The sequence below is a fragment of the Pungitius pungitius genome, chromosome 1 (genome assembly GCF_949316345.1).
Source record: "Pungitius pungitius chromosome 1, fPunPun2.1, whole genome shotgun sequence".
Taxonomy (NCBI): domain Eukaryota; kingdom Metazoa; phylum Chordata; class Actinopteri; order Perciformes; family Gasterosteidae; genus Pungitius; species Pungitius pungitius.
This window is the reverse complement of record NC_084900.1, coordinates 4373596-4388247: the sequence shown is the minus strand read 5'-3', so window position 1 is coordinate 4388247 and position 14652 is coordinate 4373596. Positions and strand designations below refer to the sequence as shown.

Here is a 14652-nt window from a genome sequence, read left to right as displayed (position 1 = left end):
TTACTCAAAAACATGCATTTCTGCTTGTGTGGTTTCCCCACCTTCCCCACCTTGCCTTTCTGCCCCCCCTGATCTGTTGGGCGGGACCCAACAGATCAGGGAGGGGGGGGGGGGGGGCAGAAAGGCAAGATCGAGTCAACCAGGCCACGTGGGGCTTTAATAAGAGGCCCGTCTGACGAAAACCAGTCGAATCTTAACCCTGAATGGAGCGGCGGGCTTCGGGGCGTATTCCGATCATGTGAAGTAACGGATATGCATGAACTACCCCAACAATGGGCTACTGTACGCTTGGGAGCAAATCCCCCCCCCCCAAAAGAGGACTGCCGGTGGCACTGTGACTTCTGTACAGCTGCCCCCCCCCCTTTCCACCCCCCACACTTACTTTGAAGATTTCCACCGGTCTGGGTGCATATAGGGCAGCTTTGGAGGCTGCTGGATAACAAAGTCACCCACGGAACAGATAGCTTGTGTCATCTCCGTCGCTAACCTATCCATCGCCACTGGAGCTAAGGTAGTGGCGGGCGGGGGGGGGGGTGGGGGGGGGGGGGGTTGCGGCACGGCCTTTTAACTCCGGCCCTGAGCCTTTGCCACCGAAGAAGGTCAGCGCTTCGACATCTGCTGCTCTCTCTGAACCTCTCCTTTCATAGATGGGATGCGGGGAAGAGGAGAGGACCCGGGGGAATGGATGCACGTGCACTCTTTTATGTCTAGGTACACTCTCCCCTTCCACGGGCGCTCACTCGATCACCAGCGACGCCGCCGCAGAGCCTGCGAAAGCTGCACGCTCGCTCACTCACTCGTATGAGACAAACAAAAGGAACACAGGGTTTGGGTTTTGGAGAAAGGCTCAGCGGTGTCATTACACCAGCACAGAGACGCTCGGCTTTTGGCATGAAAGACTCCAACGTTTTTTTTTGGGTTTTTTTGCAGTGGGCTGGAGTGGGAGGAGGCGGGGGCGGGGGTGGGGGCAAAATGGAATCCCGTCCCTCGGGGCCATGGTTGAGGCAGAGCGGTGTTGAAATAAGTGATTCATGCTTTTATCATCCCAGGTGAACAGTGCTGCTCTTTCAGCTATCACAAGCTGTCTCCCTGGTAGAGAGGAGGGGAAACGACAATGAGCAACACTGCTTTGTTGCACTGTGTTTTGCTGATTTTTCTCATTGTGGTTTTAGTAATGCCTGTGTGCTGCTGCAAACTGTTCTTTTTTTAGACCTGTTCACAACAGCAGCGGCCGTCGAGCTGAACTGCATTTCTGCAGATTTATGATCGACTTGGTTCCCGTTATTTTGGACAAACCACTGTTGTTGCCTCCCTTGCTTGTAAGAGGTTAGTTACACATTTGGGACAGCAAGAAATATCAGCATCCACTCAGGTGAACTGGAGCCACATTTTGATGTTTTTGTGTGTGTGTTTGGGCGATACTGCCTCTCGCCCCACAACGCATAATGGTTCTAAACGAGTAAAAGCCGTAGTATTAATGAGGTCCGGACATATAGCGGTTCTATTGGTTACGTTTCCCGGTTAGAACTGGATTTTGGGGTGCACTCCCCTATTTGGAGGAATATGCAGCCATCCTCATGATCGTTTCATCATTTTAGGCATATTTTAAGCACAAAAGCCAAACATTTGGCAGATTCTTACATTTTTGTGAAAGGAGTTTGGGACCCTGGACTGGAAAATAAATGGCACACGGAAGAAGTTTGACCGCAGGATGTGTTCATTTTAACCAAAACCTGTTTCGAGACTTGCCGAATGGGTTCGTTGACTGAACCGTTGGAGATTCCAAGAATGAACTGTTCATTGAAACCAAAACGTCATGTATGTCATTTGTGTTGTAAAAGGACAAGAAATGAAACCTGGTACATTTCTTGAAGGTTATGAGCTTTCAACATTCATATTCAAAGCAGAGCTCTGGCTTTAACGTACAAAAGAAAACCCTATATCGTAGGTCGGCTTCTGCTCTATAGAAAGTATCGAAGGACAACTATAATGCTGCCATCAAAATCCAGTGTAAGTAACAGATATACAAGCATGTGCCTCTCAGTTCCCCTTCTCTGCAAAGAAGCCAGCCAACCCTTCACAGCGCCTATTTAACACGTGAAATATGCAGTCCATTTCTGATTATCTGCTATGTAAATTGATATAAACTAAATTAGTTATTCCGAGCTGAAACCACACATGTGTAATGTGAAGACACACACTGGATGATCTTATATAACTTGTTGATACGTTGATTTCCAAGAAGCAATGGAAACACACAGTCACAACTTAGAAGCAGTTTCACCTGTAACTTTAATATCAAAATAATGCTATTACAAGAGTGTTATGGAGCCCTCTTCTTGTGTAAAGCCACAACTAATCAAACAGCACATGGGAGGGGGGCAGGCTCTGTGATGTCCCCAACCGTTAATGTGACCACGGCATTGCCACCAGCTGAAAAAAAGACAACCCGTATGGCACTTTAATTTTCTGTTAAACCTCTCACTCAAACGCGCACACGCACACACACACACACACACACACCATCTTCCTCTCACCCACTGACCCCCACTCACAGCCAAACACACACAAATCTGCAGATATCATCTGGACAGGTGGCCAGTCACCCAGACCTGACCCCCCCTGCCCTCTAGCTCGCTTTCCCTCCCTCTGCCCCCCCTAAACCGAAATGAGTTCAGGCCTGCTGGAAATCCCCAAATGAACATGCACCCCCCCCCCCCCCCAACCAACAAACCCTTTCCATCATACACACACACCTCGAACAAGCACAGCAAATGTCTGTCAGCCACAGAGCTGTCTGTAGGGATTAAAGCCTCCAAATAAAAATGAATAAAAATGGGATTTGTGGGGAGTTAATGTGCAGGCAAATCATGTTAATCAGGGTTTATTCCACAGAGCGACCAGAGCAGTGGAGACAATCGGCTCAAACTGCACCGAGTCCGGGGCTACGCTTTACTTATGCTCGACAATATGGTCCCATCAATGACGAGGCAAAGGTTAACAAAACAAATCAGCGCTGCTTGTATGTGGAAAATCCATCTTTTTTTTTTATACATTCACAAAAATACATATAATACCATTAAAACCCTGACTGACGCGGAGCAATGAAATTAACGTGCACCGTGCAAATCATTACATTTGGACAGTTTAACCGTCTTAAAGACAAAAACAACCAAAACAATTTAAAAGGATAAAATACATCTTGCTGTGAAACTGATAGTTATGGTAATATACAGAGCTCAGCGGGGGGGGGGGGCAAAAAAACACGTAGCTGTCATTATAAGCGGACAGTAAATAATCGGGCTAAGTGTAAGAACTGGATCGGGTTAAGCACACATGGCGGATTTTGTCCTTACGTGCACTGGACAGTGTTAGTTTAACGTTTTGACCTGCTTAGACACATGCCAAAAAAAGGCTGTTTATTGCTGAGTAAAGTAACGTTAAATAGTATATTCCAGCAACGCGTCCACTCCCACGGAGCAGAAGTCGTTTTAAAAAAAAGTACACGCCATTCACCGTGTGCGGCAGCTCGGAGTTTACGTGGATTTACGACGAGCGCGCCGCGCAAAGCGAAAATCTCCTCACAAATATAGGAGTCAACATTGTCAAAACATTGCCAAAAGGGGTTGTGGGGGGGGAGAGAGAGAGAGATGCCTCGCTCACAAAGCCGCAACGTGTTTCAGTCAGGTATCGCTAGCCGACGTCCATTATCGGACAGCTAGCTGTGGGGAGTCGCGAATCCAGTTCGTGCGCGTGCTGCCGGGCTGCACGTTTTTCGTTAACGAAAATAAATTAAAACCAGGAATTTATGAAATAGCGTTACAAAGTGACTGAAACGAGCTCGCAGAGACACGTTAATTTTTTAGAACATGCTTCATTGGTTGTGTTTAGCTCGCTGTCTAGCCTGCTAGCTTACGGCTCTCTCCGTTGTTGGGGGGGGGGGGGGGGGGGGGTGGGAGGGGACCACCGAGGTTGAAGTATCGCTTAGCCGAGGCTAGCTCGCAAAACACCGCAGCAACCGTCAGCTCGGGCAAGTAACGTAAACTGGTCAGAGGAGGAGGAGGAAAAAAAGAACACTCGCACGGAAACACGTTGAGACAAAGAAACGTCTTCTGGCGGCTAAAGCAGGGGTCAAAACACTACCGGGCGACCAGGGTACAGCACAGGGGTTAAAATTACGCTGTTTCCTGATAATAACTTGCAATCTTTTCAACTCCGCTCCCCAAAACCCGCCGGCCCCGAATCTCAGACTCACCCTGTCACAACAGGCGCCATCTTCCACAAACTCTCACCAAAACTCCAATACTCGCGATATCCTTTCTCTCCCACAGCCCAACGGTCCGCCGAGACAACAGAAGCAGACTGGAGGTGCGGGGACCAGGGAGACGGAGAGAAAGGGGGTGGGTGAGGAAGACAGAGAGGAGGGGGGCGGCGGGTAGCAGCGACAGAGAGAGAGAGAGAGAGAGAGAGAGGGAGAGGGCGGGGGGTGAGAGTGAGCGAAAAGGGCAGACGCCACAACAACAGGCGTGGGAAACTTCACAAATCTCGCGAGGTTTGGAAAACTCTCACAATAGGCGAGCACAGAGGGAGCGTCCCCTCTCGCGAGATGTGCGCGGAGTGGGGAAGTTGTTTATCTTGTGGCGCTGAAATACTATTCCCACGTGTTTACCGGATGATAAACTACACCACCGATCGGTTGGTGGGGTTGGTGGGGGGGGGGGGCGCGAGTGGCGAGAAAACCCTCGTTTTTTTTCCCAGGCTCTGGGCACATTTTGCAGCGTGCATGCATCCTGTCTCCTGTGGCGTCTCTGCAGTTTTTCAGCATTAACAGCTGCATGTAATTACAGGCCAAATACCATTTTCATTTTATAATACTTCCCAGTGGTATGGACGACAAGCACGGGAGGTGATGAGACCTGCAAGGACACGCCGACTCTAGATAGCAGGGGAAATTAAAGGGTTTCTGCACACCAAATTCACTATTCCCATGGGTAACATTGCAGTTCCTGTTTAGAGTTTGGAAAACAATGGTGTGAACACATGCGAATGGGCCATAGAGGGCAGATTAGTGCATTGCCATCACATTGGGGAGCCCCATGACCAACCTCCTTACAGCCCGGACCGCAGCCAAAGTACAAGGGAGGCTATTATCGAGAACGATCATGCTTGGAAATGTGGCCACGGACTTTGTTGGGCCTTCTGTTTGCCTCGGCCTCTCCCCCAGCCAGGAGCGCGTTTGCACGCGTTTGTTTGTTTGCTTCGTATCACCGCTACCACAGGCGGGTCAGGTCATTCTTGTTTACCAGGGAGGGGTCAGAAAGCCGTAAACCTTCATGTAGGTCTGTCTCGTTGTCTCTGCTTCAGCCTTCATTTAAATCTGTTTGGCATCTTTGTTCACCTTACAAGTGACTTCTGGTGGGTGTTTTTCCGACTTCAAAGAAAAAAGTGCATTCTTCTGAGACCACACTGATGGCGAGTCAATGCTGTTGTTTGTTAGATGGTGTGTGTGTGTGTGTGTGTGTGTGTGATCCGCCTGCTGCCCTTTTGTATGAAACAAGTGGCTGCTGGCTACATTAAGAAATTACCCTAAACTGATATATAACACAAACATTTGGGAGAGTTAAACACGGTTCAAATGCATTAGTTAAATAAGAGTACAAGATTGTATAAATAAACGGTTTTACTTGTTAAAGCGTTTGACTGAAAATGTTTTTTACACTTTTGTCTTGAAGTTTTTCATAGAAACGTATAACACAGTAATTAGTCATCTTGTTGGTCACCTTTGTGGGAAGCCATGCTAGCCTTTTCCCTCTGTTTACAGTCTTTGTGCTAAGCTAACCAGCCTTAAATGCATAAAAACAACATTTTTGCCTACCTATGCTCACACCTGCCGACCCTCTGGTAGCAGAGTCAATCTTCTCCAGTGTCACTGTGTACATGTGTCATATATTTCAGATGCATAATTAGTTTTTTGTGGAGCTTCACTGTTCTGCCAGAAATAAAGAAAGAAAGAAAGAAAGAAAGAAAGAAAGAAAGAAAGAAAGAAAGAAAGAAAGGGGAAAAATGGAGAGAAGCGGGTTGCGAGGATGAGGTTTTGCATGAGAGTGTGCCTGGCCCGCGGCCACACGATGAAGACACAGAGACGAGGACCTCATCCTGCCCTCAACCATTTTTCCTTTCCTCTACTTTTTTTTTTTTTTTTTTATAGTTGGTGGAGAACATCCAGTTACACGCAGTTGAAAGGGGAAGCATAAAGTTTCCTCAAATGTTTTACAGCTGAACACAGTAAAAAAAAAAGAAAAAAAAAAAAGAAGAAAAAAGGCACTTTTCTAAGAAAATGGAAACAACATAGACAAGGAGAAGAGGCCTCTTTCTAGGTGGGTGTGTTAACGTTGGTATCCAGGATATGACCTTTGACCTTTTGGGCTGTTGTAAAACATGACAACATGCTTTAAAGACCCCTCAAACATAAGATGGTTTTCCTTGAGGCCCTCTTTGCCAATTGCGTTTCTCTTGCATCTGGAAACGTGATTCTCCTGAAGTCCTTTGGGAAAGTGTTCGTTGGCAGCACAAAAAGCGCCGATCCTGCAGCAGAGCCCTTTATTTAAATCCACCAGCGTGCAGTCGGCTGTCTCAATCTTCGTTCTCTCATTAGGGGTAAAAAAAAGAAAAGAAAGAAAAAACACATTTATTTTAATTGAGGACACAGCAATTCAAGCAATCACGACTAAGCCGTAAGCCCCGGGTCCATAAATCCCCCCACTTGACCGCTTAAGCTCGCTGGATCAGAAGGAAGGGGAGATTGAAGTGAACAAATTCCTGTCCCGCGTGGAAGCTGCACTCACCAGCGGGGTCGGCCCCCCCCCAACACCGCCATTTGTTCATGAAACAGGTCGACGGGGGTCACAAAGCGAAGCGCCCGCCGTTCCTCTCGTCTGAGAACTGAGCTGAAACTGTGACATTTAACGCGTTTGGTTGCACTGGCGCTTATCTCAAACCATACGAAGGGAGGAATTATTTTCATCCGCAGATTTGAAGGAGGTGAAAAAAAAACCCAAGCGAGCCAATGAGGGAATTTCAACCGGGGGTTTCCTCTCTCTGGGGACTGGGGGGCAGACGGAGAAAGGTGGGAGAGAGACGCACCGGGGGGGGGGGGGGGGGGTGGGTGGGTTCAAAGACAGGCGGGACGATAACAGCATCCAACCAAAAGCGCCCGACACAAGAGGGAGGGGGGGGAATCAGCGTCGGAACAGCGACTCAAGCAGACGAACCTGGATGACGTCACCACGGAGACGCACACACCGCAAGGTTAGTGATTCAGGTCCGTCTCGTGTGAGTCTGGGTTCACAGCAGAGGGAAGGGCGTCCCCCCCCACCCCCCTCCACTCCACTCCACTCCCCTTGTGTGTGTGTGTGTGTGTGTGTCCATCCGTCCGCTGCGTCCATCTGTCTCGCTCTGCGGCAAATCAAACCAAAAACCCCTTCGAGAGGAGGGGTGGGGGGGAGGGAGGGAGGGGGGGGGGGGGGGAGGGGGGGGGGGGGGCACGCCTCTGTTCAAAGCCTCCTACTTATGTCCCCAAGACACCAAATGACAGGGTGATAAGTAAGTCTGCACACAGTCAGGGGAGCCGAAGCTTTTTTTTTTTTTTTTTTTTTTTTTTAAAGGTTGCCAGGAAAGAGACGTTTCCCCTTTTTTCTTTTTCTTTTTTTTTTCTAGAACCTGCGCGGGTTCACAGCGAGTTCAAGTTGCTCGGACGTACGCACGCGGGTTGGGGGGGCCCCGCGGGGCTGCCGTGGCAACCTGCACACGACACAAGACGGGTTGGAATTGGAATCAGATCGGAGGCCTTTCACGGGGACGAGTTAATCGGATTTCACTCTTGTTTTCACCGGAGGGAAGGCCTTTTAACCCAAAAATAAATACAATCAATTTAAGAGCGAAGGCCTGGGCTCGCTCGGCTCTGTTTCTTGTCGTCATCTTTTTATAATCAGCCCTTCGGGGGGGGGGGGGGGGGGGGGGGGGGTGGCTGATCACGAGCTCTGGAAATATGCTGGATGCATTATGTTATGGGAAGTATGAAAAGCAGCTTGTTGCCTCTTACTCTTAAACGGCTCCCTTGAAAGATGGGACATTTTTTGGGGGGGAATCGAAGCATGCGAGTCAAATCCCACCTTTCTGGGTTGCTTGGTATGAAACACAGGGTGTCGGAACGTTTCACCGGAAGATAATAATATCTAAAAAGGGTTCTGCAGAAGCTCCAAAAAGCACATAATGACCATGCTTTAAATGATGGAGCTCCTTTCTCTGAGAGGGAGATGATTGACCTGTTTGTCAATGAGTGACCAGCAATTATGAAGTACTTATCTGAGGCACATGTACACCCACCGACCCCCCCCATGCCCAAACACACAAAATGGTGTTAGTCACCATATAAACCTTTTAATAATAATTTATACAAAGCTATCCTTTTATGCGTTAGTCTGCTGGCAAACAAAGTTTCGCTGAGTCATCTCGAAGACTTCATCTCGAACAACGTCAGAAAAGCGAGAGCGACAGAGAATCTCCCCTCGACCCCCCCTCTCCACCCCCCCCACCCCCCTCCTCGTGCAGGGAGCGCGAACCCTCCAACCTCAAACACAAGTTACTTTGTTTGTTGTCAGGATGTGGTTGAAACATCATCCCCCCGAGCCTAAAGATTTCGGTATCGCGGTGGGACGGGAAGGGGGGGGCGCGAGGGGGGGGGTCAGTGTTTTCAGAGAGGCTACGTCCAAGAGGGAAAAGGGAAAAGAGAGCAAAAGCTCCTCTGAAATTCAAAAACCCTTCAGAGAATAATCAGGGAGTCAAAATGTCATAACAATGGTTGCTTCCAACACAAGTAAAGCGCGTCCACTTTGTGAAACCCCCCCCCGTCCCCACCCCCTGGGACGCTCACATCCAGTAAACTAAGAGCATAACTCGTTTAGCTTGGCCCCCCGCCCTCGTCAGCTAAGACTTCTGAAGCCCGGGCTCCCAGCAGACGGGCGAGCGGCGGGCGCTGCGACGCGGGAACGTTCTCTCTTCTGCGCGTCGCCAAGCGCCCGCTGAAAGAGCGCACGAGCCCGCGGCGCGTTGTGGGATCGGATCCCGTTTAGCTCCGCTGCTCGGGGGGGGGGTTTTGGGAGATACACATCGGGTTTGGACGGACGGTTTTCGCTTTGCTGCATACTTTGCTGGTGGGGAGCCACGGCCAAGTGAACCTCGGAGGCCTTGACCTTTGACACACACACGCACACGCACACACACACACACACACACACACACACACACACACACACACACACACACACACACACACATGCACACAGACTGACAAACACTTCAGTGCTTGGCTGGTCCACAAAAAAACAAAACAGAAAGAATCCACTATGACAAACACACACACACACAAAGGGGAAGAGGTGATACAGTGCAAGACACACATGCTCGCCCACACACACACACACACACACAAACTCACTCACTTTTTGGCCGGGTGACTGCGGCGCTCAGGCCGTGACCCAGTGCACCCGCCTCCATCTCCCAGGCTGTCTGTCTGGAGGCCGATAGAGGCACAGGGGAGGGTGGGGGGGGGGCGTAAAAGGGGCAGGAGAGGACCCGCTGATTAGGATGGAGGGGGTGAGGGGCGCGGGGAGAGTTTGGAAATACCCCTGACCCTCTTATCCATTCTTGGCAGCCACCAGGAGAGAGAGAGAGAGAGAGAGAGAGAGAGAGAGAGAGAGAGAGGCTCTGCAAATATTTGTGATGGATCCACTCCCAGAGACGAGATAGTGGACGTCCACACACCGTCCCCTTGACTGCTGGGTGGACATTTATGTCTCCGTCAGGGAAGAGTTGACCTCACACACTGTAGTTCCATCATGGGTCAAAGTTTACATTTGTTGAAGGCTTAGTTTAGTCTTATTAGTGCTTTAGTTTTTTTAGTCTTATTAGGGCCAACAGGTCATAAGGACTTCATAAATATATCCACATTTTACCACTTTTACAATGTTGCCGACATATTTGTATGATTATGGGAGTTCAAACACTTTCTACCTTCAACACTCACTAAACTATACTAGAGTGTGAAGGTTGACCCTGACAACTGTTACCATGGCGACCAAGCAAACTCCTTAGTTACTACTTTATATTGAGTATATTCATATGGAGTTTTGTGTTGTTGTCTGTGTTGAACCAATAGGAAAATGTTGACCATCAGTCTTTATGACAACTGGGTGAAATCCATCCTGTTTCAAGAAGACAAGGAGAAGTTTGGTGGCTGAAAGCACCAGAAAATGAAATGAAAAGGTGGAGATTTGCGCTCATTTTATTAAGCATTTGGTCACACTGAACCGATGGTGTGCAGGTCACATGACCTGACGAAAACCTCCCCATCCCACAGCGTTTTTTCCGGAAATGGAAGGTCTTACAATGGAAGACCAACACAGATCTTTCTTCCTTCTTTCATCTCTCAACATCTCGTCTAGAGCGACGTGGAGCCATCCACTGCAGGGGAAGTGAGCGAGTGAGCGCCGTTCGCATAGTGTGAACAGACGTGTGAGGAAACGGGAGGGAGGGAGGGAGTGTGTGGGGGGGGGGGCTTTAGAAACGCAGGTGCCTTAATTGTCCTCCGATAAAGCCTCTGCGAGTGGGCGAACCTGTGAATGAGTGTCTGTTGAGAGGGAGGATGAAAAGAGGGCGAATGCACGAATGAGTGGGTGAACGAGTGAGTGAGCGCTCTGTGGGGAAGCTGGGGGGGGAGGTTGGCGATGTGTGGTGCGGGGGGGACGGGGGGACGGGGGGGGGGGGGGGGGGGACGATGTGTGGGAGGTAAAAGAAGAGAGAGGGGAGAGAAATGGTGAAGAAGAGAAGTGGTTAAGAGAGAGAGAGAGAGAGGGGGGGTGCAAAAATCAGGATAGAAGTAGGAGGCCGAGAGAGAGAGAGGGAAGGGAGGGGGGGGGGGGGGGGGGGGGGTGAGTGAGGGGGGCAAGAGGAGGGTGGGGGGGCTTTCAGCAGGCCCGTCTCAGACAATGTGACATGGCACACGTTATTAATTCTGGCTCAGCGGAGAGACCCTGCCTCGCCATCTGCTCAGGGTCAGGGGCGTTCGCCGGGGTCGGCGTCACGTCCAACTAACCCCCCCCCCCGCCCCACCCACACACGCACCCACACCCACACACACACACACAGTAAAGGTACCCCCACCCCTGTCTCTCCTCGCCTGGCAGACACCCGGCCAGGCCCGCGGTACATTTCCATAAAACAATTGCGAGCCAACCTGCTCTCGTGTCGGGTGGGTGGGGTTAAGGGGTGGAGGGGGAGGGGCTAGCCTTCCCCCCTAACAATGGCCTGTCAGATGAAAAGGCCCTCGGTGAACTTGATATACATTACAAAAGAGCCACACCGCGGCAGGCCCCCCCCCCCCCCCCCGGGGCCCCGGCGACCTGCGCTTGAATTTGAGCTTGGCGTTCATTCGTTTTGTTTGCTGTTTGCACCCGACTCGCCCCCCCCCCCCCCCCACACACACACACACACACACACACACACAGACATACATGAGCGTGCGGCAGGCTGGTGTTAGTTGGTGTTTGCCCCCCCCGCCCCCACCACCACAAAAAAAAAGCAGTTTGAAATGTTTGCTGGATTTCATCAGAAGCTTCAGTTTGTTTTTTCTTCACATGGCGGCTAAAAAGACGGCTGAACAGAAGCCCCGTGTTGCGCTTAAAGTAAAGAAACGTAAACCCACAATGCAACGCTGCAGCTTCTCCTCCAGGTCGAAGTCAACCATCGCGTACAGGACCCGGCAAAGCTGCAAGATGTCGGGTCCCTGCTGCTGCTGCTGCTGCTACTTAAGTTTTGGGATTAGCACTAAAACAAGAGATGATCAGACGGCTGGAAGAGGTCACCCAGTGTTAACGCGAGACCCCCCCACCCCACCCCCGAGTCTCCTTTTCCCGCCCCTCCATCAGGATCCCTCCTCACGTCCCTCAATCGCCTCTCACTGCCGTCACTTTTATCTCAAACAAAAGACAACTCCTTGATTCCTTTGACCCCCCCCCCCCCCCCTCTCGGAGTGTGTTTTCCGTGTGTATTCACCAACCGCAGAGATGGGTGAGGAGTTTAAGTCCCCCCCCCCCCCCGTGCTAAATCCCTTAATCTGCTCTCGGACACTGGAGGGCAAAACAAACAAATAGGATCCCCCCTTCCCCCCCCCCCCCCCCCCCCCACAGATCTCCCTTGAGCCCGTCACCAAACATGGCCTCCCGGGGAGGAGAGGGGAGACACTAACCCCTCTCAAGGTTAATTAGTCGAGGTTGTGGCGACCTCAAACCAACGTCCTTCGTGGCAGTGGCAAATGGGACGAAGCCCTCGCCCTGGGGGGGGGTGGGGGGGGGGGGAGGGGGAAGGGGGAGGCGGGGGGCCTCTTTGTTGACCTCGAGGGACAAACGCGCGAGGGGTTCCTGGAGAGGCCAAAGTTGAAAGTTCAGGAGAGATCAACGTGCAGTAGTGTCATGAACACCAGCTGGGACATCTGCTGGTGACCTCAAGGCGGGGGGGTGGGGGGTGGGGGGGGGGGGGGGATAAACTGACATAAGGTTTGGTATGAAGGTTAAAAACAAAAAGAAATGAAATTCTGGAAGAAATGAAACACACCCAAAAATGTGCATCTCACCCCCCTCCACCTGGCCTCATTGCCTTTAAATACCCCCCCCCCCCCCTTTCCGCGCTCCTTCCTTCCTGCCTGCGGGTTACCTCCGACTACTGGCCGGGTGGGAGCTGCAGCGGGGGCCAAGTGCAGTGATGTCACCGCTGTTATTTTCAATAAGGGGTGAGCTCATTGGCTGAAAAAAACCCACAGCGGAGCTTGGCATCCCAGTGTCGGGGAGAGGGGGTGGTTTTTCTAAGGGGGGGGGGGGGGGGGGGGGGCTGGCCCGCCGGCGGTGGCGGCGGCTGGCGGCGGCGGCCTGGGTTCGCGCCGCATCTGGGGAAAGGATCTGGGGAAAGGATCTGGGGAGGAATGGTGGGCAGCTCTCTCCGTGTTTTCTATCTGTCTGACGGGGGGCCTTTTTTTCTATCTGCCACTTTTATGCGTCACCCCCCCCCGCCCCCTGAGGAGTTGTAAATTAACAGGGAGTCACTGAAAGAGAATATTAAAAAACAAAAGAGAGAGAGAGAAGAGAAGAGAAGAAAATAAAAGAGAGAGCCGGAAAGCGACCGCAACAGACAGCGAGAATAAATAACACGGCTTTTTCTTTTTTTTCTCCCCTCGCGTTTAAGGAGTCTGGCTGGAAGGCCTCGAGGAGCCGACGTGAAGGAGCGGAGGCCAGCAGCCACACGCTAGCTGACCGTGACACGGAAAGAGTGACACAGCTGTGCAAGATGTGCCAGAGGACTGATAAAACACACACACACACACACACCCACACCCTTAATGTTAAGGGACAACATGTGATTAAGGGTGTTTATTTATTGATTTAAGAATAAACTATTACATTTCTCTTCAAATCTCAGATTCGTATATTTAATGAAAACAAGACAAAACTCGTACTATTCCCCCGTCAGGTTCTTTTAGTGAGAGAGGCTTAGTAAACTACATCACTTGTAACTTCTTAACCCTTAAGTTAAGGGTTGCGTCTATATACTTCTTAACCCTTAACTTAAGGGTTGCGTCTATATGCTTTCCCAAAGCCGCCATGTCGACCCCGTTAGCTTCTTGTGGTTTGATGACGAAAAATAAAACCCCATAACCCAGAGACAGGTTTGTTTGAGAGTTGCACATTTAGTCACTTCTAGGACGACAGCCTTTTTGGACGTAACGAAATGTACCCGCTCAAAACGAAAGTCCACAAATGGATCGGAGTTGCAGCAGGCTGAAAGCTGAGCGGGATGACCGGGACACGCGCGGAACAGCTACAGCGGCGACGAGCTAAAAGCCTTTCTCCGACACACGGGGGGGTCACTTCTCCGCCTTCTGTGACGGAGAGAAGCCGGGTTTATTTTGGGTGTACAATTGAATCCAAACGCGCTAAATTGAATGATATATACACACATCAATTTGCAGACCGGGAGTAGGTGGAAGTCGGACCCATTGTGTGAGACGTGCATACACACGACAGCTGCCAAGACCGACACACACACACACACACCTCCCCCCCCCTCCACACACACACACACACACACACACACACACAGTGGGCACGACGGATACAAGAGGAGACATGTATGCATAGTTCGTAGAGATATAGAAGTGGTGACTTTCTGCTCAGCGGATATTCATGAGACTATCCGTGTGTGTGTGTGTGTGTGTGTGTGTATTTATGCATCACATCTGTGTGCCAGTCAGGTTATCTGTGAATGTGTTTGCACGCCTGCGTATGTGTGTGTGTGTGTGTGTGTGTGTGTGTGTGTGTGTGAGAGGGTCAGTCTGGGCAGCACTCCAGACTGCTAAGAAGAAAAGGAGTGGGTTTCACCACAGGAGGTGGGTCCGGGCACTGTGCCAATCAACCTAGTGCACGCACACACACACACACACACACGAACACGCACACACGCACGCACACACGCACACACACACACGCACGCGCGCAGAGAGCCCGAGGCAGTGGCCCTGTGCTGTCGATGCCTGCAGGCGGGCCT

The 14652-nt window shown here is 50.9% G+C and overlaps 1 protein-coding gene across 2 annotated transcripts in view; it reads right to left on the bottom strand.

The window, feature by feature from the left end:
* The window catches only part of rbpjb (recombination signal binding protein for immunoglobulin kappa J region b), a 39032-nt gene that overhangs the window by 19421 nt on the left and 4959 nt on the right, over nucleotides 1–14652 (bottom strand). The window contains exon 1 of one of the 2 annotated variants that reach the window (XM_037479201.2): nucleotides 4256–4414. The exons of the other annotated variant lie outside the window; for it this stretch is intronic. Coding sequence (XP_037335098.2) covers nucleotides 4256–4275 — 20 coding nt within the window. The 5' untranslated portion in view covers nucleotides 4276–4414. Of the gene's footprint in view, nucleotides 1–4255; nucleotides 4415–14652 lie in introns of those variants that run through there. 2 annotated transcript variants of the gene reach the window in all.